General features: G+C 45.1%; 1 protein-coding gene across 1 annotated transcript; it reads left to right on the top strand.

The window, feature by feature from the left end:
- Positions 1 to 15,829: 15,829 nt before the first annotated feature.
- On the top strand, positions 15,830 to 21,578 carry LOC127331400 (phospholipid-transporting ATPase 10). The gene is made up of 12 exons (XM_051357540.2): positions 15,830 to 16,837; positions 17,066 to 18,411; positions 18,494 to 18,604; positions 18,725 to 19,001; positions 19,084 to 19,172; positions 19,252 to 19,360; positions 19,504 to 19,707; positions 19,788 to 19,913; positions 20,024 to 20,122; positions 20,213 to 20,404; positions 20,502 to 20,788; positions 20,890 to 21,578. Exons 1-12 carry the CDS (start codon positions 16,406 to 16,408, stop codon positions 21,266 to 21,268), a joined length of 3,651 nt encoding a protein of 1,216 aa, XP_051213500.1. The 5' UTR covers positions 15,830 to 16,405; the 3' UTR covers positions 21,269 to 21,578.
- Positions 21,579 to 23,384: the final 1,806 nt, after the last annotated feature.

Below are 23,384 nucleotides of genomic sequence, written 5' to 3'. Positions count from 1 at the left end.
GAGAAGGATGCTGCCTCTGAAGGTACAACATCAGCACAATCTCCTCCTCCTGCTGTTTCTCCGAAGAGCAAAAGGAAAAGGAGCAATGCCGAAGATTCCGGACCTCGAAACCCGAAGAAAGCTGCTCCTTTACCTCGAAAAGCAGCTTATGATCCATACATCGAGAGTATCATCAGCTCGTAGGTTCCTTGCTCTTTTCCTTTTCTATTTGAAGAATTTTATTTTGCCTTGCTTTTTATGCTGCCACTATTTTGTCACAGTGATGATGAAGAAACACCAACTTTAGATGTAGCTGCTCGAACGAGCACGTCACATACTTTAGTTATTTCGAAAAAACCGGTTGAAGGGGAGGAATCGTCGCCTCCTCAACAAAATGTTGATACATCTACTCCTCCTTGAGCCCCCGTGCCCCTTCACCAAAAAGGGCACGGGTTGAAAAGATTGTTGATCCTGCCCCTCGGTTGGGCGGTTAAGTCGACTCTGCTCTTAGATGATGTAAGTTTGTCGGCATCTATATTTTCCTTATTTTGTTTTTTCACACCTTTTCTCTTTTTCATGCCGACGTTTCTTTTGATGTACTTACCTTTGAACAGCCAATGATCAAAGAGCTTCTTCGGATCGGGTCCCAATTTGTTGGGTACCATGAATATGCCGCCAGAGCCGAAGGTAACGACTTTTATACTTGCTATTTTTCTTTGACTTTCTATTCCTGTTGCTTGTCGCTATTTTTTGATCTTTCTTTTCTTTCTTTTTCATATCTCGACAGAAAAACTTTCAGAAGCCAACGAACGTGTCGACGCACTTGCTCAAAAACTCGAGCAAAGTGAGGCGGCTCGCAAGAAAGCTGAACTTGCTGCTAGCAAAGCCAAGGCCGAGGTTGATGAAGCCAAGGTGAAAGCTGCTAGTGTCGAGGAGCTGCAGAGAAGGCTCAAAGATGCCGAATCTGCCTTAGATGAGCAGAAAACTGCACAAACTGTGCGTGAACAAGAGATCATCAAGCGTCTGAAGTCGCAAAGTCGACGTACGCTGAGTAATATCATCAACCCCTTCTATTGTACTTCCTGTTTCTTGATTTTTGACTAATGGTTTGTCTCGTGTGGCAGCCCAAACAAACCAAGATTTTGATCTGGAGAATCCCGTCAATGACCCTCTCCTTGATGCACTTTCTCTTCTGGAGTTCCATGGGCGCGAAATTCGTGAAGGCGTGGCCAATGCCAGTGCAAGTTTGTCGGCGTTGTTCCCCTACTTCTTCCCGAAGAAAGAGGAACCTTCGACTTTCCTTGCCCTTGCCAAGCTTTTCAATTCGTCGGAAGACCTGGGATTGAAGATGCGTCAGGAGAATATGAAGGTTGCTGTCGAGAATCTTGTTGCCCTGGTTGCTGACAGCCAACAGACGCTTGATTGGATGAAGGTTGGCAACACCAGCCAGATAGAGCATTCGAGATGGAGGTCGCTGATCAAGGCAGCCAAGCCCAACACTAAGAAGATCTTGGCGTATCTGGGGATCAAGCCAGCTTCGACTCCTAGCTCCTCGAGGCCGGAGGTCTAGTTGCATGCCTCCTTGTTTCTTTTTCTGTTTCTTTTGCTTTTGTTGCCAAAGTAGTTGTTTTGGCGACACTCATTTCTTTAGCTCTACTGTAGTGCCCTTGTAATGATTCCAAGAAATTAATGAAAAACTCTATCTGTCATTTGATGTTGTCTTGTCTATATTTCAGTTGATATTTGATAACTATACTCCAACTTCCGCTCCTTTCAATGTATCGCCTTCTTCTCGTGCGAGGAGAGCTTTTGCTGATACTGCACCTGTCGACGATACCTTGTCGCAAGAACTGGATGAACTTCGGCAGCAACTTCAGTATGCGAAGAAGCAAACACTTGTGATGATGGAGCAATCTCGTAAGTCATCTGAAGCCGAAAAAATTGCTCTTCAACAATCTCACGAAGCCGTGGCTGCTAAGGAAATTGCTGCTTCCGAGGCTGAAAAGGCGACTATTCGAGAAAATTTCATGCTCGAATTAATGAATGAAGCCAGTGCAGATATGTCGGGTATGCCTGTTTCATCCGCTGATATCCTTTATCTGCATACTATTGTTTCTTTGAAGGTTTCCGCTTTTTTGTTTTGATAGGTGCCTTTACTGATGCTGCTGCCGAGGAAGAGAGGGTGAATGCTAGGACAACCCTCCTTGTTAATCTCTCCTTGGACCATGGTTCTTTGTTTTGGGCTACCCCGGAAAGGACCCGCCAAATTGTCAGATTTCAAGATCGCGCCTCTCAAACTCGCGATTTCCTCGACTTCTGTACCAAGACCTTGTCCATGGTTTACAACTCCATGTTTCCTCGGAACGTCCAGCCAAAAACTCTTCCCCGACTTGATGGAAAGGTTCGTGGATGCTCGCAGATCCATGATTTTGTCAAAGCTCAACTAGTAGCCGGCGCCGTATTTGCTCTTATCATGCTCCAAATCTGCCACTCGAAGCTTGACCTTACCCAGGTTGTCGAGAAGGTTCACCAAAAAGTAAAACGTCGGAGAGTTGGTGTTGACAGGATTAACACGAAGGTTACGCCTATAGCCGAAGAAATGATTGAAGACCTACTTCGGATGGATGCCGACTTTTTTGCTGATGGCCATTATGCCGATTTTCTTGGTGCTGCTCCCGAGGAAAACAGGGTTACTCTTGACGACATATTGAATCAAGACTAGTTAGTTTCTTCTTGTAGATATTTTTTCTTTGTAATCCATGACTATATTGTAAAGCAATCATTATATTTCTCTGTTTGTTTAGCCCCCGAGTGTTTCGGTGACTCTTTACTATATTTGTATACTTGCGAGGTTTTTGAACCAAGGCATTTATATATTTAAGGCGAATATGAGCCCCCAAGCTTTTTATTGAGTACTATTTTGTATTTTTGTTGACTCACGAGGTATTTGAATACCAAGGCAAGTTTTTCTTTTTGTCGATGAACTATATTGAAATTCGTCGGAGCGAAGACTTTGGTCATGTCGATAAAGAAGAAAAGTTATATTGTCACTATCTTTATTATATTGCAGCACCGCGAGCCCGCCTCATTAAAAACCTTCTCCGGCCCCACTCGGTGCCCCGAAAAAGGAAAAGAGTGCGTCTGAAAACTCGCGGGCGTTTCAGTACATTGAAGCTTTACAAAGACTATATTTTGACTCTAGGCGTAAAAACGCCTAAGTTGCGCCACGTTCCAGGGGTTTGGCTCCTCCACCCCTGTCTTCTTGTCCTTTATTCTGTATGCTCCTCCTCCAATTACTTCCGTGACAATGTAAGGGCCAAGCCATGGTGACTCGAGTTTTTCATGACTTTTTTGCGTGAGCCGAAGAACTAGGTCTCCCACCTGAAAAGATCTTGGCCGCAAACGTCGACTGTGGTAATTCTTCAAGTCCTGTTGATATTTGGTTACCCGAGATAATACTTCATCTCGGGCTTCATCAAGTGCGTCGACGTCGTCTTCTAGCACTCTTCTCGACGTTTCTTCATCATATTCAGCGACACGTGGAGAGTTGTGCTCTATCTCGATTGGTAGTGCGCCTCTGCTCCATGAACCAGGAAAAACGGAGTTTCTGCGTTCTTGTGTTTGGTGTTGTTCGGATGCTCCACAACACGCTTGGTAGTTCTTCCGGCCGGGTATGTCGAGCTTTTTCCAGTGGTCCTAACAAGCGCTTCTTGATACCATTGCGAGATGATGCCATTGGCTTTCTCGACTTGCCCATTGGTTTGAGGATGTGCAACCGACGCAAAGTTCAGCTTAATACCCACCTCTTCACAATAATCTTTGAATTCATGGGATGTGAAGTTCTGCCGTTGTACGTGACGATCTTTGTGGGGCACTCCAAATCTGAAGACGAGGCCTTTTACGAATTTTCTGCGGATGCTCCATCGGTGAATTTATCGGCTTCGCTTCTATCCACTTTGTAAACTTATCGACGCCTACTAGCATGTACTCCTTTCCTCCTGGCCGGGATTTGTGTAACTTACCCACCATATCAAGTCCCCATTGAGCAAAGGGCCAAGACAATGGTATTGGTGCTAGCTCTGCTGCCGGAGAGTGGGGTTTTGCGGCAAATCTTTGACACGCGTCACAAGTTCGCACTATCTCATTCGCGTCCTCGATTGCTGTCAACCAAAGAGAATCCTGCCCGAAAAACCTTGGCTGCAATAGCTCGACTACTTGCGTGGTGGCCACATATTCCTTCGTGTACATCCTTCGAATTATTCTTCCTTCTTCGGGTGTGACGCACCTTTGCAAGACGCCGAAATACTTCGTTTATATAATTCTCCCTTGACCACCGTGAAAGCTTTGGAGCGTCGAATTACTCGCCTTGCTTCAAGCGGATCGTCAGGTATTTCTTTCCGAAGGATATATGATATGTACGGCTGCATCCACGGTATACGTATCATCATGACCAAGTCCTGATCTTCTTCGTCCTCTTGCTTTTCTTTGGCAGCCCCGAGGGTTTCTTCTCCTTCTTTTTTGACTTTGTTGGCTTAGTGGATCTCTCTGTTATCTCTTCCCGAATACACACAGCGGGACTGGAAGGCACTTTGTGACCCGATGTTTGCAAGAACGTCGGCTTAAATCGTTGCTCAACCTCGCTAATATGATTTACTTCGCATCCATCGAATAACTTCTCAAGCTCGTTGTACACCTCCTTGTATGCCATCATGCTATCATTGATTGCATCACATTGGTTCATAACTTGCCGAGCCACCAACCGTGAGTCGCCAAAGATTTTTAATCGAGTTGCTCCGCAGCTTTTGCCATCTTCATCCCGTGTATGAGAGCCTCATATTCTCGCTTCATTGTTAGATGCGTTAAGGAACGTCATCCGGAGGATGTACTTCAATTTGTCGCCTTCGGGTGATATGAGTACTACTCTGCGCCACTCCTTCTAGTCTCTTGGACCCATCAAAGTTCATAGTCCAAGTTCTCGATAAATCTGGAGGTCCTGTATTTTGCAACTCCATCCATTCTGCGATGAAGTCCGGCGGTATTTGCGACTTTATTGCTTTTCTTTTTCATACGTGATGTCCCGAGGGGAAAGTTCTATTCCCCAAAGGGAGACACGACCCGTAGCTTCCAGGTTATTCGGTATATTTGATAAGGGAGCTTCATTGACCACTATGATCGGGTGTGCCGAAAAATAGTGGCGCAATTTCGTCTTTGTCGTGAACACTCCATATGCTAGTTTTTGGTGCGAGGGTACCTTTGTTTTGAAGGTGACAAGACTTCGCTCACGAAGTATCTTGGCATTGCACTCCATGGATTTTCCCTTCTTCTTCTCTTTCGACAACTAATACCGTGCTAACCACTTGGGGCGTGGCTGCAATATATAGCAGGAGAGGTTCCTTTTCCTTTGGAGCCACCAGGATTGGTGGTGTCGAGATTTTTCGCTTCAGATCCTCGAAAGCTCGTCGGCCTCTTCGTTCCACTTGGAATTTATCTCCTTGTTTTATCGGCGCATAAAATGGTAACGCTTTTTCTCCTAACCTGGCGACGAACCTGCTCAAAGCTGCGACTCGCCCGTTAGCTGCTGTATTTCTTTCAACTTTGTTGGCTTTCTCATTGTTACTATGGCTTGTATTTTGTCGGGATTTGCTTCAATCCCTCTTGCCGAAACTAGAAACCCCGTAAGTTCTCCTGTTTGGGGACGCCAAAAGAACACTTCGTCGGGTTCGGTTTGAGGCAGAATTTGTCGAGGTTGTCAAAAGTTTCTTTGAGATCCTCGATCAACGTTGTCCCCTTTTTTGATGTTATGACGACATCATCGATGTATACTTGCACGTTTTTCCCGATCTGTGTTGCTAAACACTTCGCATCATCCTCGATATGTTGCTCCCGCATTTTTTAGACCAAAGGGCATTGTCTTGTAGCAAAACACGCCGTAAGGTGTAATAAACGCTGTCTTGGCTTCATCATCTTCTTTTAATCTGATCTGGTTATAACCGAGTATGCATCCAAGAAGGAAAGACGTTCGCAACCTGCCGTGGAGTCGATAATTTGATCGATCCTTGGGAGGGGAAAGTGATCCTTAGGACAATGTTTATTGAGACACGTAAAGTCGACGCACATGCGAAGGACTGTCGTGTTTTTCTTCGGCACCATCAACGGGTTAGCTACCCATGTGGCTTCGTAGATATTTCTCTGATAAAACCAGCTTCTTCGAGTCGATTTATTTCTAAAGCATGGCTTTGCGGTTTGGTTCAAAACGCCGCAAAGGTTGTCCGATTGGTTTCGCTGTTGGATCCAAATTTAGGTGGTGCTCGGCAAGTTCCCTGGGTACTCCTGGCATGTCAGCTGGACACCATGCAAAGATTTTCCAGTTCTCACGGAGGAACTTGACGAGCGCGCTTTCCTATGCGATATCCATATCGTTTGCGATAGATGTCGTCTGTTTTGGATCTGTCGGGTGAATCTGCACCTCCTTAGAATTTTTCTCGTGTTGAAAGTTGATTCTTTATTTGGCCTTCCAGCGTACAGCAATCTGTCGTAATCAGTCATGCTTTTTGACGCCAAGTACTCGGCTTGCATCCCGAAAGTTTACGCCAACTTTGTGAAAATCCTTGTCGCACTTATCGGCTAAGGCAAAGCTTCCCTTGGCGTGATTGGTCCTTTTGGTCCGGGCAACCTCCACAACAGGTATGTATAGTGTGGTACTGCCATAAATCGAGCATATGCTGGTCGTCCCAACAGAGCATGATATTGTGATGGAAAATCGACAACCTCGAACTCGAGCCTTTCGATTCTATAATTTTCTCGGGTCCCAAACTGAACGTCAAGATTGATCTTTCCCAATGGATAACTTGGTTTCTCCGGTGTGATGCCGTGGAACCTTGTGTCTGTTGGTTTCAAGTTTGCTAAGGATATGTTCATCTTCCTCAATGTATCTGCATACATGAGGTTCAAGCTGCTGCCGCCGGCGATGAACACGCGAGAGACATCAAATCCTGCGATAAGCTGGCCGCGGGATAAGTGCTTGGCTGCCCTGGTCGAGGAACTTGCTGCGGATGATCTGCTATTGTGAAGCCGATATCTTGTCCCGACCAATTAAGGTACTCAATGTTGGTGGAGGCATTTTCTCTGCCATAAACACACTGTCGTGAGATTACTTTTTGAGCTCTATTGGACGGCCTTCCCTTCGAATCATCAATCTTTGCTCCGTTGGAGTTAGGATCAACATAGGGTGGTGGTGCGAGTGCTGCCGCTATTCTTAGCTGGTGTCGATTGTCCTCTGTAATCGCGGGAGGTGGCGGTAGATGAACCTCGCTCCTAGGCTCCCGAGGGTTTCTCTGTGCTGCTCGAGCGTGAGCATTTTCTCGCGTATCCGAACATTGCACGAAAATTTCGACAGTCTTTCTGCAGTGCCCCGACCGTCTTTTCCCGTTCTTTGTCGAGGAAGAAGTGCATCCGGCACGGTCCGTTCAGCATTTCCTGGGACACGAAAGGTCTTGGAAACCTCGGCCCACTATTTTGCCTGTTGCGTGAATCATCCCTATTATCACCTCGCTGTTCACTTGCTTCTTTGGTAATCATCTCTGTTGCCTCCTGTATTTGTCCGAAAACCTGCCGAAATTTGTTACGGGGCGTCGTAGTTACGGTACGTCCGAGGAAATCTTCGCCTCGGTTGATAGTTTCGACCACGGTCCTCCTCTGGCGACCTGTGTCGTTTGTTGTGGACAGCGTCTTCTCCATCTGCCCATTTATTTGCTATCTCCATCAACGCGGATACTGTCCTTGGATTGGTCCTTCCCAAATCCTCGACAAAGTCTCCACGCCTGACTCCTGCGACAAATGCATCTATTGCTCTCTCGTCAGATATGTTTTCTGCCGAGTTTTTGATGATATTCCACCTCTGGATGTACTTTCTCATTGGCTCATCTGGCTTTTGTCGACACGCTCTCAACTCCTCTAATGATGCTGGTTTTTTGCACGTGGATCTGAAGTTCTTGACGAACACGTCCTCGAAACTTTCCTGACCGTCGATGGATCCTGGAGCGAGTTTCTTTATCCATGATCGTGCGGCACCACTCAGGTGCACCTGGATGCTTTGCATGGCTGTTGCCCTAGTTCCTCCTGTCAGCTTCACCGTCTCCAGATAGTCGACTAGCCAATCCTCTGGATCTTGAAGGCCGTCGAATTTCTTGAAATTATCGGGTAACTTGAATCCTGAGGGGACTCGCGTTTTTCGGACTCTCCTCGTGAAGCATGGTAAGCCGCACATATCTTCGTCGTTAAGTTCTGGGATTGCCGATGATCCCTTACGCTTTGCCGCGCTCTCGTCGACTCTTGCTTGTGCTTCTTTGTGTCTCTTGCTCCGCTTGGCCCTTCGAGTGCTGCCCGCACTTCTTTGCCTGCGGGTCGCGGACTATTTTGCCTTGCCACTCCTTCGGGAGGCGTTGATATAAACGCCGTCCCCATAGCTCCAACTCCTGCTACCGCCATATTGTACAAGTTGTTTCCCTTGGGTCACCCGGAGGTGGTTTAGATGCAAGGATAAAAGCATGTGTCGCCATATACCCAGCCTCTGGTGTCTTAGGGATGATGTTTCCTCTTGTATCTATCGACATAAAGGACATGTCGAGGTTTTGAACCAAATGTTCTCTTTCTGCCTCGGGTATGTGTTGCAGCCTTGATCTTGCTCATTCCGCCTCCCGATGGCTATCACCCGTAGTTCTAGATTGTCGACTTAGATCTGCCCTTCTCTCAGATGCGTGAAGCTGCCTCCTTTCTCCTGTTCAACTCAATTGTCTGTTTTCCAATTCCACTGGCAGCTCGTGCGAGCCTATATTGATATGCTTGCAATTCTTCCGGTGTGGCTGTGGTAGCCATTGGTTCTCAGGCCGTTCATAGCTCTCGCAGCCTCGTCCCACGCTGCTTGTGAAAGTTGAACTCTATCTCGCGGCTCGGCCCGACGTATTTGTTGCCCAAGCCTTGTCGCAGATTGGAGGGATCGACGTATGGATTTCCCAAACTGTCGAAAGCCTCAGATGTCTCTTCTTGCTCTTCAATGGCGTAAATCTGATGATACTTTGTACTCAGATCTACGTTGGGTTTGGTGACATCATCGTTAAGATTGATGAAGACCTTGCCCACTGTGAGAGATTTGTCGATGAAGTCATGACTGTCGACATCGCTTGAGCCATCGCTTATATACGAGTCCGCAGATGACTCAAACGATATGTCGTTGAAGATCTTGGCGAGTTTCTCTCTTGCTCGATGCGACGTAGCGTGTCGCCGAGGTTTCTTCTTCTCCTGACTCGTTTGACGATGCATAGCTTGAAAAATCGGAATCGGCCACTGATGATCCCGACGAAATCGGAATCTCGACACGATACGATCCTTCCTTCTCGACGCGAAAGTGGAACCTTCCGAACGTCATCTCCATGGGCTCCGCCAGATACGCATATGCATCCAAACGGGAGGGTGGGTGAGGAACAAAATCGACAAGACCAGTAGCGATCTGTTTACCTCGATCCATTGTGTTGCTCGCGGTTGACGATGTCGAAGATCTTGAGCGTGCCATCGAGATCAGCTCCTTACGCCTCTAATTCCCACAGACGGCGCCAATTGACAAGGGATTAACTTGTCAATGCCTATGGATTGTAGGCTAGGGTTTAGTTAGAAGTAGAGGGTAAGTAGATCTCGAAGGTTTCAGCCGAAAAGTACTCGACGATTATGAAAACTAGGATTTGCAGACAATGATTCGATTGATTCTTCGTCCCTCGACTCCCCCTTATATATGAGGTGAAGCCGAGGGATTCGTGCTATACAAGTTTACAGAGTCCGAGACGGTTTCTAACTCATCCCGCCAGATTACAAGTAACACTTCCTATTACAACTCTATTTCTTCCTTAAACGCATCTTGGGCTCCCGAATCTTCTTATTCTTCGGGTAGTGGGCCTTCAATAAACCCCGGGTACTATATTCGGCAGGCCCATTTGGGATGCCTATGTCACTTATGGCATGTGTCACTTTCATTGATCCAATATATAGGGTAAACTCCATCAAATCCTAATTTGGCTAAGATGTGCATGAAATTCAATTTCATATCTATATGCACATAGAATTGTGGAGTTTGTCCTATATGTTGTAGTGTGTCTAACTACTTCGGATCCAATTAGTTTGGGGACCATTTTGTACTTACCTTTGTGTTAGGTACAATGGATATGCATTGGATGCTTGTCTCACTCTTGGAAAGAAGTGGTGACTCAATGGTAACTTGAGGCAAGCTAGGATGGTCAACGAACACATATCTACTACATCCACACCAATGCTATCTTGGTAACAAGTATCTTCTCATGCATACTTTTCTTGTATCCAACCTTATGGTTGCATCTTGACATGAATCTCTTGATTTGCAAATGTTGTGCTTCTTGCTAAAATCTTAACGAAACCTCTTTATTGCGAATGTGAGTAGTTTGAGATGAGCACATATGTTGGGAAGTATATAAAATCATGATCATGATTCACCCATCCCATCTATGCCTATCTAGCAATTTCATTGCATATCAATTCCTCAAGCCTCTTACATGTGCAATATCGATGAAAGTGCAAATTGAGTTATTTCTTTTAGTATCCTCGTTTGTGATACTTGTTGACTTTCTCAATGCATCCCAACTATCTTCTTTCCCTTGTTGATATTTGTGATGTATTTTAGATGTTTGTGGTTGAAGTTCATGAATGTACAATAAGATAAAATTGAGCCTTTGGCCATGCTAATAAGCAAAAATTCTTATTGGTATGTTGCATGACTTCGTCTTGGATATCATGCTATATTTGTTGCATATCTATTTTGTGTGTGCATGTTTCTTTGTGGATAAATATCTTTGTGATATTGCCCACTTAGAGAAACTTATACACATAAGAGATGATACATCTCCTTTTGATATCTTATTTATTTATTGCGTGTTGATTGGTCATGCTAAGCAATATAATTCATTGAAGACTATGATGATGCTTTTTTTCTCATCCTTGTAATAGTCTTATAATATGCTTTATCATGTCTTTCACATATCCTCTTGGTTGAGCCTTTTTTATTATGGTGCCTCTTACTTGTTGCTCAATTATTTGTTTGTTGCAAGTGTTAAGCTTATTTCTCTGTCTATGATCTATTGCAAATGTTTGTGTTTTAAATGGTAATGAGGGAGTGAGGATTCCATGTTATGCATATTGTATTCAAATACAACATTTTAATTTATGCATGTACCTTGGGGAGCTTCCTCATTTAATTTAGAGCACTATCTTTTGGTGATCATTAGAGTTTGATTCACTTGGTATATTTTGTTTTTGAATGATATTATGGGAGTGATGATTCCATGTTTGTGCACTTTATACTCCAATGCAAATTGTCTAGTTTTGTGCACAAACCTTGGGGAGCTTCCTCATATTATTTAGAGCAATCTTCTTGATCTTATCATAATATCTATCTTTCTTTTGGTATCTTTTTGGTGGTTCATTTGGTTGCTTGCTTCATTTGTTGAAGCTTCTTGACTTTGTTATCTTTTTGTAATCTTTGATCCTATCTATGGTGTGATTCCTTCCGAATATTCGTTATTGGATATGTGCATTTGATTCCACTCAAATTATGAGAAATGCACACGCTATGGAGGAACTCTCACTATATTGGCCTTCTAAATTTTTCACCCATTTCGGCAATTGGTGTCAATGGGGGAGAAGTTTGGAGGGTTTAAGGGAATTTGGTTATGTCTTTGCTTTGTTCTTAAGCATGTGCCTTTATTGCATTGCATCTTGTTGTTTTGCATAGTTGAATATTTAGAGGAAACCCCACTAGGTTTTGAATGCCAATATATGCAATGAAAGTCAAGATCATTCACACATGCATATATTATGGGGGAGTTCGCTCTATATATTCGACTTGTTTGTTACTTAAATTCCTTATATAAACCCTCTCAAAGAGATTGTCATCAATTACCAAAATGGGGGAGATTGAAAGTGCATGGAGCCCCCATGTGTGGTTTTGGTAATTAATGACAATCCCTATGGACTAATGTTTGCATTGAGTTATATTTGTAGGTGTTGTTCATAGGCAATGCTTGAACCATATGTTGGCTTCAAGGTTGCAATAAGAAGAAATTGATGAAGGATATCAAGTGTCAAGTATGTCTTGAAGATGAAGATGAAGTGAGACCTCAAGTTACTTCAAGACATCAACATGAAGAAATGAAGTGCAAGTTCAAGATGAGCCAACTCGAAAAGATCATATGCTTGAAGTTTTCCATGAAGAAATAAAGTGCAAGTTCAAGATGAGCCATCTCGAAGAGATCCTTTGCTTGACTCTTGCCATCCATATGGTGACCATGGATATGTGAAGATGCGCCAAAGAAGAAGCTCTCCCATGATGGATTATGGGGGAGCAATCCACAAGACTTCGTCAAGCAAGCACAATCAAGAAAGGCGTTCCATCTCGTTGAGGTCAAGATCGTCATCATCGAGCTCAAGTGGAATGCGCAAGTATAAGGTTTGCTCTTGATAGGGTTTCTTTCTCACCGGTCTCATAGTGTAGTTGGAGACCGGTTTATAGTTTAGTTGCCGTACTATCAAGAGGGCTCTCGAGTGAGTAACTCGATCGTATCGTTCGGAGAGAGCTCAAACCTTTGCATCCTTGCATCATCTTTCTTGGTTGTTATTTGGATCTTATCCATGTGATGTTTTAGAGCTTGTGCTTATTCTCATGACAAGCTCTAGTTCATCAAGAATGGTTTTTGCACGGGCTACTTGTTGCATTTTCAAGGTTGGAGGTTTTACCGGTATGTCTTTTTTAGATAGGTCAAACCTTTCGTCATTTATTTCTATCCTACCTTGCTGGACTATGATGGTTCCCTGCATGATCTTGTAGAGCTTGTTACTAGCTTCGAAACAAGCCCAAGATCATCAAAATCGGAGTCCGGATGCTCAAGTTATGATCATTCTCGTTTTGGTGTTTCTGCAGTTTTCAGGGGGGCGGATATTCCGGCCCAAGTTTGGGGCGGATAATCCGGCCCCCCGGAAAAATCCGGTTTTTGGACAAATCCGGGCAAATATCCAGCCAAATGTCCGGCCCCCATCCTGAGAGCAGTTTTCTCATGTCCTTAGCCGTTTTTTGGGCCCCGGATATTTTGCAAATATCCGGCCCGGAAAATCCGGCCTGAGCACACCCAAACGGTCATATTTCGATGGGAGGGGGTATTAAAGCCCCACTTCTTTCTCCTTGGGCAGCCAACTCTTCCCCCAAGTGCTCTCCACCATTGTTGACCTTGAGAGCTTCTCTTTCCCTCTACTCCACCTATGCTTCTTGAATCTATTTGAGGGAAAAGGAAGAGGAGATCTAGATCTACATTCCTACCAATCAAATCCCTCTCTTTCTGAGGGGAATCCACTAGATCTAGATCTTGGAGAAATTTGGTGTTCCTCCTCTTATTTGTTCTTCCTCTCTTATTCCCCCAATAGCTTTTGTAGCTTTGTTGGAATTTGAGAGAGAAGGACTTGAGCATCTTTGCGGTGTTCTTGCCATTGCATTTGGTGCATCGGTTTGAGTTCTCCACGGTGATTCGTGGAGGTGAAAGCAAGAAGGTTGTTACTCTTGGGTTCTTGGAACCCTAGACGGATTCTAGGCCTTTGTGGCATCTTAGTGGTGTTCTTGGGGACTCCAATTAAGTTGTGGAGAATCTTCAAGGGCAAGGCCTTTGTGGCATCTTAGTGGTGTTCTTGGGGACTCCAATTAAGTTGTGGAGAATCTTCAAGGGCAAGGCCTTTGTGGCATCTTAGTGGTGTTCTTGGGGACTCCAATTAAGTTTTGGAGAATCTTCAAGGGCAAGGCCTTTGTGGCAATTTATTGGGAGCCTCCAATTAAGTTGTGGAGATAGCCCCAAGCTTTGTGCGGGTTCGGTGACCTTCCTAAGGTCCCATAGTGGATCGAGGACATCCCTTTTGGTGGGAATTCTCGAGGAGAATACGGTGGCCCTCGTGCATTTGGAGTGACTTGTCCTCCACACCGCTCCAACGGAGAGTAGCACTCGCAAGAGTGTGAACTTCGGGCTACATCGTTGTCTCCGCGTCACTTCGGTTATTCCTATACCCGAGCTCTTTACTTATGCACTTTACTTTGTGATAGCCATCGTGCTTGAAGTTATATATATATCTTGCTATCACATAAGTTGCTTGTCTTGCTTAGCATAAGTTGTTAGTGCACATAGGTGAACCATTGCTTAGAATAAGTTGTTGGTGCACATAGGTGAACCATAGTTTATAGGCTTTGGGCTTGACAAAGTAAACGCTAGTTTTATTCCGCATTTGTTAAGCCCATCTCGTAAAAGTTTTAAATCGCCTATTCACCCCCCCCCTCTAGGCGACATCCGTGTCCTTTCAGGTGTGCACCCAAAGCATGGCATGGTGTGCTAATGGGGAATTGTGCAATTGTAGTCTAGGTGGCTTGCAACGTTGTTGGGGTCGGAGTTGAGGCTCCTCATATCCCCTTCTCTCGTTTTGTGTTCCTCTTGTTGGCACTTGTTCATTGGCAAAAGCAACCCTACCTCGATGGCATCCCCCTTCTTTGTTGGGCCCAAAGATGTCTAAATATATCTCTTGCATGCTAGCACCTTGGATTTCTGCATGTACTCCACCCCAATTCAAGTATTTCCTGTAAAATACCGATAATACCCATTTGCTTCGGGTGTATCATCGTGAAAACCATTGTAGCTTCATCTTTGCTCTTTGCCTTTAGCGAAAACCTTTCTTTTTTGCGCTCATTTTATCGCCTAGTAGGTTGTCTACGACATGGTTGGAGGGATGGTCTGCAACTTTGAGTTTACTTGGTCACTGCAGCGGGGATGTTTTCGCTTTGGGTGAAATCCCTACCTAGCTTGTCTGGTGCGAACACCGATGACACTCTCAGGCATTTTTTTCCTCCATGGAGGCGTCACTATGTTTCTTCCCACCTTGGCCTCCACCCTCAAAAACCTAGATCCTTTTAGGCCGAGCGACAACGACACTTTTGTGTCATTACCTCCTTGGAGGCGTTGCTTTAGAGATATCTTCATGTGTCGGTTCTTGTGGTTATACATTGCTTGCGGTCATTTTAGCTTTGTCAATGATGATTCATGAGGAGATCTCGGTGAAATGGACCTAATCTCGCTACCTCTTGTTTGCTAGTTATCCGAGGATGGACAACTCTAATGTAGGATACTATCTATCAAATGACTCACTAGATGTTTGATGTTTTCTCTTTTTTTTTTTTTTGAGTTAGCTTTGTAAGTTGGTACCCTTAACATCCTTCGTGGAATTTAGAGTCGGATCGAGCCTTCGATCAACTTCGCTATCATGGAGCAACGAGAGCGGCATAAAATGGTAGAATGATGATTTCACTTATAGTGAGATGTCAACAACCTAACCGTATTCTAAAATTGTACTAAAAATGACGAAGCTTCTAATCTGAATATTCTTTTCGTCGTAATATGTTTATTATGTTGCATGAAGAAATCAACAAGGTAGGCAGGCAACCCGGCAGCATTCCAAATTCCAAATAAGCAAAAGGAAGCTTCTATACAAGAACTAATCTTCTCTTCCTCATATCAAATGGCTATTTTTCTCCACGAATTCCGATGCAGCCTCAAAGTCACCAACCGCATCTTTATGCATCATCATCAAGCTTACTTGTCAAGTTCATTGGGGATGAGAAGTCAACCACGGCGTGTCTTTGACTGAACGAGTGAGTGACGTTCCTTTCCCAAAACTAAAACTAATACTGTATTAACCAAAAATAAATTGACATAAAGATCAAATGAAGCAGCTGCATTTGAGACCCTGAGGGCCTCCACATCAACAACAAAGACTCTCCGTGGAGGTGGCACCAGCAACCGGTCTTCTTCCACCTCCCTCTTTTCCTTCACACACACCCACACCAGACCAGCGAAGAAGATTAGAAGATTGAATTAGTTGGTCCAGCTTGGCTTGCGGAGCTTCCCAAGCAGCAGACTAATTTTTCTCTCTCCCGGCAGCTGTTGGCTGATCAAGTCTTCATCCTCCTCCTGCTTCTTGTCTTGCCTGCAGTCTGCAGACAAACACATAGTACATAGGGAGTACTAGACATAAAACGCCACGCATCTCGCCGGCGATTTTCCTAGGATTTCTACAGCTAAGCTAGCTGTCCGCCATTGGTCCAGTTGATTCCTTCCTCCGGCCGGCCACGGCCTGCTCGTTTCTTGATTGATTCATTGATTCATTCTTTCTCGGCGAAATCGCCATTGCCGCCAATCTTAGCTAGGATCCACGCACTAGCACTATAGCTGTAGCTGTAGCTGCAGCTTTGCTCTAGCTTGGAGGAGGACCAGCGCGCGACCAAGAAAGGTTCCCTGCAGCAAGCAGAGCACACCTCGGCCTAGCCGCAATGGGCGGAACCGGCGGCGACGCGGGCCGGGCGAGCCGGCACCGGAAGCGCAGGCTGCTACTAAGCAAGCTCTACACCTACGCCTGCGCGCGCCGCCCCAGCGCGGTCGACGACGAGGGGTCCCGGATTGGCGGCCCGGGCTTCTCCCGCGTCGTCCACGCCAACGACCCCGCCGCCGCCGCGGCGGCGGAAGGAGGAGGGTACCGGTCGAATTACATCTCCACCACCAAGTACAGCGCGGTGACCTTCATCCCCAAGTCCCTGTTCGAGCAGTTCCGGCGCGTGGCCAACATCTACTTCCTCGCCGTCGCGCTGCTCTCCTTCTCCCCCATCGCGCCCTTCAGGTGGCAAACGGCGGTGTCGCCGCTCGTGCTGGTGCTCCTGGTCACCATGGTCAAGGAGGCCATCGAGGACTTGAGGAGGAAGCAGCTGGTACACTTCTTGGATCTGCATCTGCACCTTCTTCCAACTCAAACCAATTAAATCCATTTCAGCAGATTGGGAGGGGTTGGTGAAGCAATCAATTTCAGTACTCATTTAGAATGTTTGATGTCCTCCCATTTAGTTTGCACACAAACAATTTACTGCTACTACTACCCTGCTTCTCTTCCTTGTACCCTGACCAACTTACTGAAAAAACATTGCCTGAACTTCATCCAGGATGTTGAGGTGAACAACAGGAAGATCAAGGTGCTCCAGGACGGCACCTTCCACCAGACAAAATGGACCAAGCTCCGGGTGGGCGACGTGGTCAAGGTGGAGAAGGACGAGTACTTCCCGGCCGACCTCATCCTCCTCTCGTCGAGCTATGAGGATGCCATATGCTACGTGGAGACGATGAACCTCGATGGGGAGACCAACCTCAAGCTCAAGCAGTCCCTCGACGTCACCTCCCACTTACAGGACGATGACAGTTTCACCAGTTTCGGGGCCGTGATAAGGTGCGAGGACCCGAACGCGCACCTCTACTCGTTTGTCGGGAACATAGAGGTCGAGGAGCGGCAGCACCCGCTCTCGCCGCAGCAGCTGCTGCTCAGGGACTCCAAGCTCCGGAACACTGAGTACGTGTACGGTGTGGTTATTTTCACAGGACATGACACCAAGGTCATGCAGAATGCTACCAGTGTTCCTTCTAAGAGGAGCAAGATCGAGAAGAAGATGGATGGGGCCATCTACCTGCTCTTGTGTTCACTCGTCCTGATCTCGGTCATCGGCTCGGTTTTCTTTGGCATTGCGACCAAAGATGATCTGCGAGAAGATGGGAGGATGACGAGGTGGTACCTCAGGCCCGATGACACCACCATCGTCTTTGATCCGAATAAACCGGCCATCTCCGCAGTAGTGCATCTCTTTACAGCCATGATCCTTTACGGGTACTTCATCCCTATCTCCTTGTACGTCTCCATCGAGCTCGTCAAGCTACTGCAAGCTAAGTTCATCAACAGTGACATCCAAATGTATCATGAAGAGAGTGATACGCCGGCTCATGCTAGGACATCCAACTTGAACGAGGAGCTGGGTCAAGTCCACACGATACTCACGGATAAAACCGGGACTTTGACTTGTAACTCCATGGAGTTCATCAAATGTTCCATCGCAGGCACGGCGTATGGGCGTGGAATCACCGAGGTCGAGAGAGCTATGGCGAAGAAGAAAGGTTCGCCCTTGATCGCCGATATGGAAATCGGTATCGGAGGCTTTCAGTCCGAGGGGAAATCTGCAGTCAAAGGATTTAACTTCGCCGATGAGCGTGTCATGGATGGTAAATGGGTGAACCAGGACCACTCCGGTGTGATTGAGAAGTTCTTCCGCTTGTTGGCCGTCTGCCATACATGTATACCAGAAGTCGACGAACAATCAGGGAAGATTTCATATGAAGCAGAGTCTCCCGATGAGGCTGCTTTTGTTGTTGCGGCACGGGAACTTGGTTTCACATTTTACCAAAGGACGCAGGCAGGTGTTTCTCTGCATGAGTTAGATCCCTTGTCCGGAGAGCAAGTTGACAGGTAAAGATTTGAACTTCAATTTTTCGTGTAAAAGTTCAGGAGTGACCTGGTTGTAACACAAACTTTTACCTTTTTTTGGCAGATTCTATAAGGTCTTGCACGTCCTTGAGTTCAACAGTGCTCGGAAGCGGATGTCGGTAATAGTTAAGGACGAGGAGGGGAAGACATTTCTCTTTAGTAAAGGCGCTGACAGGTTAGTACTCCTATTCTCTTCAGTAATCTGCTGGGATGGACTCTGATGCCATGATGCATCTACTCTTCCTCTCTGTACTTATATGATGGCTATATCTTGACTTGTGCTCAACTTGTGCAGTATAATGTTCGAGAGGCTATCTAGCTCTGAGAGTACTTACAGTGAAGCGACGCAGCAGCACATAAATGAATACGCTGATGCTGGCCTGAGAACACTAGTTCTCGCATACCGGCAACTTGAGGAGGTGGAATACGCTAAGTTCGACAGGAAGTTCACTGCAGCTAAGAATTCTGTTAGTGCTGATCGAGACGAGCTGATTGAAGAGGCTGCAGATTCGCTAGAGAGGGATTTGATTCTTCTTGGTGCTACAGCTGTTGAGGATAAACTACAAAAGGGGGTGAGTAAATCTTCTTCCATGTTGGAATGCGTGACAGTTCAAGACATCTCCTTCGTTTGCCCATGCTAATTTCCATTTCTAGGTACCTGAATGCATCGACAAACTTGCCCAAGCTGGCATCAAGATATGGGTGCTGACAGGCGACAAGATGGAGACCGCCATCAACATTGGGTATACCATCTGTCCTAGAAGTTTCCATGCTAATAGCAATATACTTTATGAACTTAGAATCTTATATTCGTTTTCACAGATATGCCTGCAGTCTACTCAGACAAGGGATGAAACAAATAACAATCACACTGGATACACCAGATATCATTGCCTTGGAGAAAGGTGGTGACAGAGCAGCCATTACAAAGGTAGAAAATTATTTCTTTTGTAGTTTATGCTATCTATTAGTTCAGTTTTTGGTTCTATAGTGCATTACGTAGGGTAACAAAGTAAGTACACAGCTGGTCTGTTTACACTATTAACACTGTTACCTTTTTAAAAAATATTGCAGGCATCAAAGGATAGCGTTGTGCAGCAAATAAATGAAGGAAAGAAACTCTTAAATGTATCTGCTAGTGAATCACTCGCTTTGATCGTTGATGGTAAATCGCTTACATATGCGCTCAGAGATGATACTAAGGGCATGTTCCTTGATCTTGCGACTGGGTGCAGTTCAGTCATTTGCTGTCGTTCTTCTCCAAAGCAGAAGGCTCTTGTAAGCATACATCAGAATTGCATTCTTCCATGCGGGAAATAGGAGTGGATTCTGAACTGCTATTGTCATCCCTGTTGTAGGTCACTAGGCTAGTCAAAGCTGGAACTCGTAAAGTTACATTGGCAATTGGTGACGGTGCGAACGACGTAGGCATGATTCAGGAGGCAGATATTGGGGTAGGAATCAGCGGTGCCGAAGGAATGCAGGTTTGATACTCCCGCGCATGTATTACTGAAGTAGTTTAACTGAATGAAAGCTACAACATAATGTCTAGAAAAAAAATGTAGTGTTGTGATCATCTCTCTCTAAATCTCAGGCTGTCATGGCGAGTGATGTTTCCATCGCGCAGTTTCGCTTCCTCGAGCGTCTGCTACTTGTGCATGGGCATTGGTGCTATAGCAGGATCTCATCGATGGTACGCAATATAATTGTTGACATGTGTATTGTTACTCTGCTTATGAACCATGTAGTTTTGACTGAATGTTTCGTTTTAATGGATCAACAGGTATGCTTCTTCTTCTACAAAAACATCGTTTTTGGCGTGACCCTGTTCCTGTATGAGTGCTACACATCATTCTCTGGCCAAACTTTCTACAACGATTGGTCAATGTCGCTCTATAATGTCCTCTTCACGTCGTTACCTGTGATTGCTATGGGTGTGTTTGATCAAGATGTTTCCGCTCGGTTTTGTCTCAAGGTACATACATATATATGTGCTCCCTTAATTAATTTTTGAAATCAAATACTGAACGAAAAAAAGTAAATTCCTCACTGTTTCTGGAAATGCAATGCAGTACCCAATGCTCTACCAAGAGGGTCCTCAGAACCTGCTCTTTCGATGGTCAAGGCTCCTAGGATGGATGCTGCATGGTGTGGCCAGCGCCGTGATCATATTCTACCTCACGATCGCGTCGCTCAAGCACCAAGCGTTCCGCAGCGGAGGCGAGGTCATAGACCTCTCGACCCTCGGCGCGACCGCCTACACGTGCATAGTCTGGGCCGTCAACATGCAGATGGCTATCACGGTGAACTACTTCACCCTCATCCAGCACATCTGCATCTGGACCAGCATCGCCCTATGGTATGCGCTACTAAGTGGCAACCAAGTCATGACTGTTCTAAACATCGGTCACTCGTAATAATTTATCAAACTGACTGACACACTCACTGTGCTGGCTGCAGGTACGTGTTCCTCCTGGCGTACGGGGCGATCACTCCATCGTTCTCGACCACATTCTTCATGGTGTTCTCCGAGGCGCTGGGCGGTGCGCCAGCCTACTGGGTGGTGACCCTGCTGGTCTCCGTCGCGGCCCTCATCCCCTTCTTCACCCTGTCAGTGGTGAAGACGTGGTTCTTCCCGGACTACCACAACAAGATCCAGTGGCTGCAGCACAAGGCGAAGGCCGACGACCCAGAGACGGAGCTGGGCATGGTCCTGCGTCAGTTCTCAGTGAGGTCCACCGGGGTTGGCGTCTCGGCACGCCGCGATGCCAAGCTCGTCCGCGTCAACAGCAGGGTTTTCCAAGCAGACTCATCATCACAAGGTGATCAGTTACCATAGGACACCTATAGTAGCTCTCCTGTAAATATCAACAGGCAAGGTAATTAGGACTCAACTGTACATGACGAGGATCAATAATTTTTGTTTGTAGACAGTAGTTAAAGAAGGAGGGCAGGGATGTAAGTTTAATTAGGAGATCACTTAATTTCTTCCCCTCATTATTATTTTGGGGTTCATTCTTCCCTTCTTCTTTTAAATATCTTTTGTTCTTTAGTTAGACAAAATATCTTGATGGGAATAAAGCATGTATTTTATTTTTGCCCACGAAAGAAATTGTGTCCTTGGGATTGATACTTGATACTGATGTATATTTCTGTCATTTTCTTCACTGCAACATTAATTTATTGACCAATGAAGGATGGAGCTCCTTGGGGTTATGTCTTGTTTTGAACCACCAGCTGTTGAGAGGGACATTGACTTAACTATTAAAAAAACATGAAGTTAATGGCTGATTATACATGTTGCTCCATCCACTCTGAAAAAGTCGGTGTCTTCAATAATGGCATGGTTTTCCTGTATGCATATGAATTTCAAGTATCGTATCTAAATATTTTAAAGTATAAAGTTAATGTCTAACAAAGCATCTTTTCAGGAAGTCTAGAAAATCATGATATCTTTCTTTGTACATAATGAGTATAACAGTATCTCATGAAGCATGCGTGATGGATATGAATTGACTGCCTAAGCCTAACAATTGACAGGAGAAAAGAAATTGTCAGATTGATATGATGACCGGCCTGAAAGCAACTGCCAGGAAGAAACTTCGTCTATTCATGGGGAACCATACCTTACAGGCTTACACATGAGGTCAAGGTCATCGGTCTTTGTTTTCCTTTTGTTCGTTCCTGCTTCTAGAAGAAATTGCAGACAGTTAGGTCGACAACTAGGACGCTGGCAAAATCTTACACGTGGCAAATCTAGGCTCGCAGAATCTACCCCCTTAAGATGGGAGCTTACTGTGTGTATCGAAATGTACAGAGATAAATCACTCCACAATAGAAAGAACACCCCTCCATGCGCCGCAGCCTGGTCGTCTGCCGGCCGGCGACGGTATTCTGCTCCTCCTGCCTAATCCAGCGGCGAACCTAGACATGATTGACATTTTAACTGTTTCCTTTCGTTTCCTTGATTTAGTGTTATCTTTCTTAGTTGAGTTGTGTACTTGTGTTGTACTCCCCTTGGGTCAAATGATAATTCTTTGTGCACTCTTCAGTTAGATGATCACCAAAATTAGCAAAGAAACCCATATGCTATAACTGTATCAGTAGGTTTTGTATATGGGAGTGGTGTTTTGGAACATGGGTGCATATGCTCTCTATATTTTGAAATGCATCTTACACATATTTTAAATTTTAAAAAAATTGAAACAAAAAATTGGTACGTACATCTTCACATGCTACGCGCTCACAAAGTCGTTTCATAAAAAATCGACTTATCATGTGACGTGTGTAAAAAAGATAAAATTCAGTGCTAAAAATAATGCTTTTCACATGATAAAGTTTCTCCTTTTTACATAGACCACAAAATATCTTATTTTTCGTGAAACTTGACGAATGCACATACATAATGAAAATGTACATGTAGAATTTTTTATCCAAATTTTTCGACATTTCGAAATATATTTTTTTGGTAGAGGGAGCGTACGCACCCGGGAGCCGAATTGAATTTCCGTTTGTATATATGCTTCGATTTCCTGTAACCATACTGAGTTTACTTTGTTTTGTAAAGGTGAAACACGGGCTTCTCTGCAGGGTATAAAGCTGAAAGAGATGGTGTGGACTTTCTGGTTTTTATACTAGTTTGCCTGGTTCATCATTTTCTCTTGACTGGTTTGGTTGCAGAGTTGGCAAAACATGGAAATGATTGTGTAGATGCACTACAAGCTCACGCATATAATACAATACATGTGGTGACATGATATTGGAAGAAAGTAAGACTGGCTCCTTTGATTCAAAGGATTTGCATAGAAATTGTGTAGGATTTGGTTCCTATGGAAAAAATCCCTATACATGTTGTTTGATTCATAGGAACCTATCCTATAGGAAAAATTCCTATAGAAATCTTGTAGTGTAATTCCTATAGGAAAAAACATTAGCTCATACCTCATGGAAAAATT

Source organism: Lolium perenne, chromosome 2 (assembly GCF_019359855.2).
Source record: "Lolium perenne isolate Kyuss_39 chromosome 2, Kyuss_2.0, whole genome shotgun sequence".
Taxonomy (NCBI): Eukaryota; Viridiplantae; Streptophyta; class Magnoliopsida; order Poales; family Poaceae; genus Lolium; species Lolium perenne.
The sequence above is the reverse complement of the archived record's forward strand: the minus strand, read 5'-3'. Positions and strand labels throughout refer to the sequence as shown.

Bases quoted from the DNA above. Each gene is read 5' to 3' on its own strand.
- LOC127331400 (XM_051357540.2), top strand. From the start codon at position 16,406: ATGGGCGGAACCGGCGGCGACGCGGGCCGGGCGAGCCGGCACCGGAAG. The intron at 18,605-18,724 runs GTTAGTACTCCT...CAACTTGTGCAG, and splicing joins TTTAGTAAAGGCGCTGACAG to TATAATGTTCGAGAGGCTAT. The intron at 19,708-19,787 runs GTAAGCATACAT...TCCCTGTTGTAG, and splicing joins CTCCAAAGCAGAAGGCTCTT to GTCACTAGGCTAGTCAAAGC.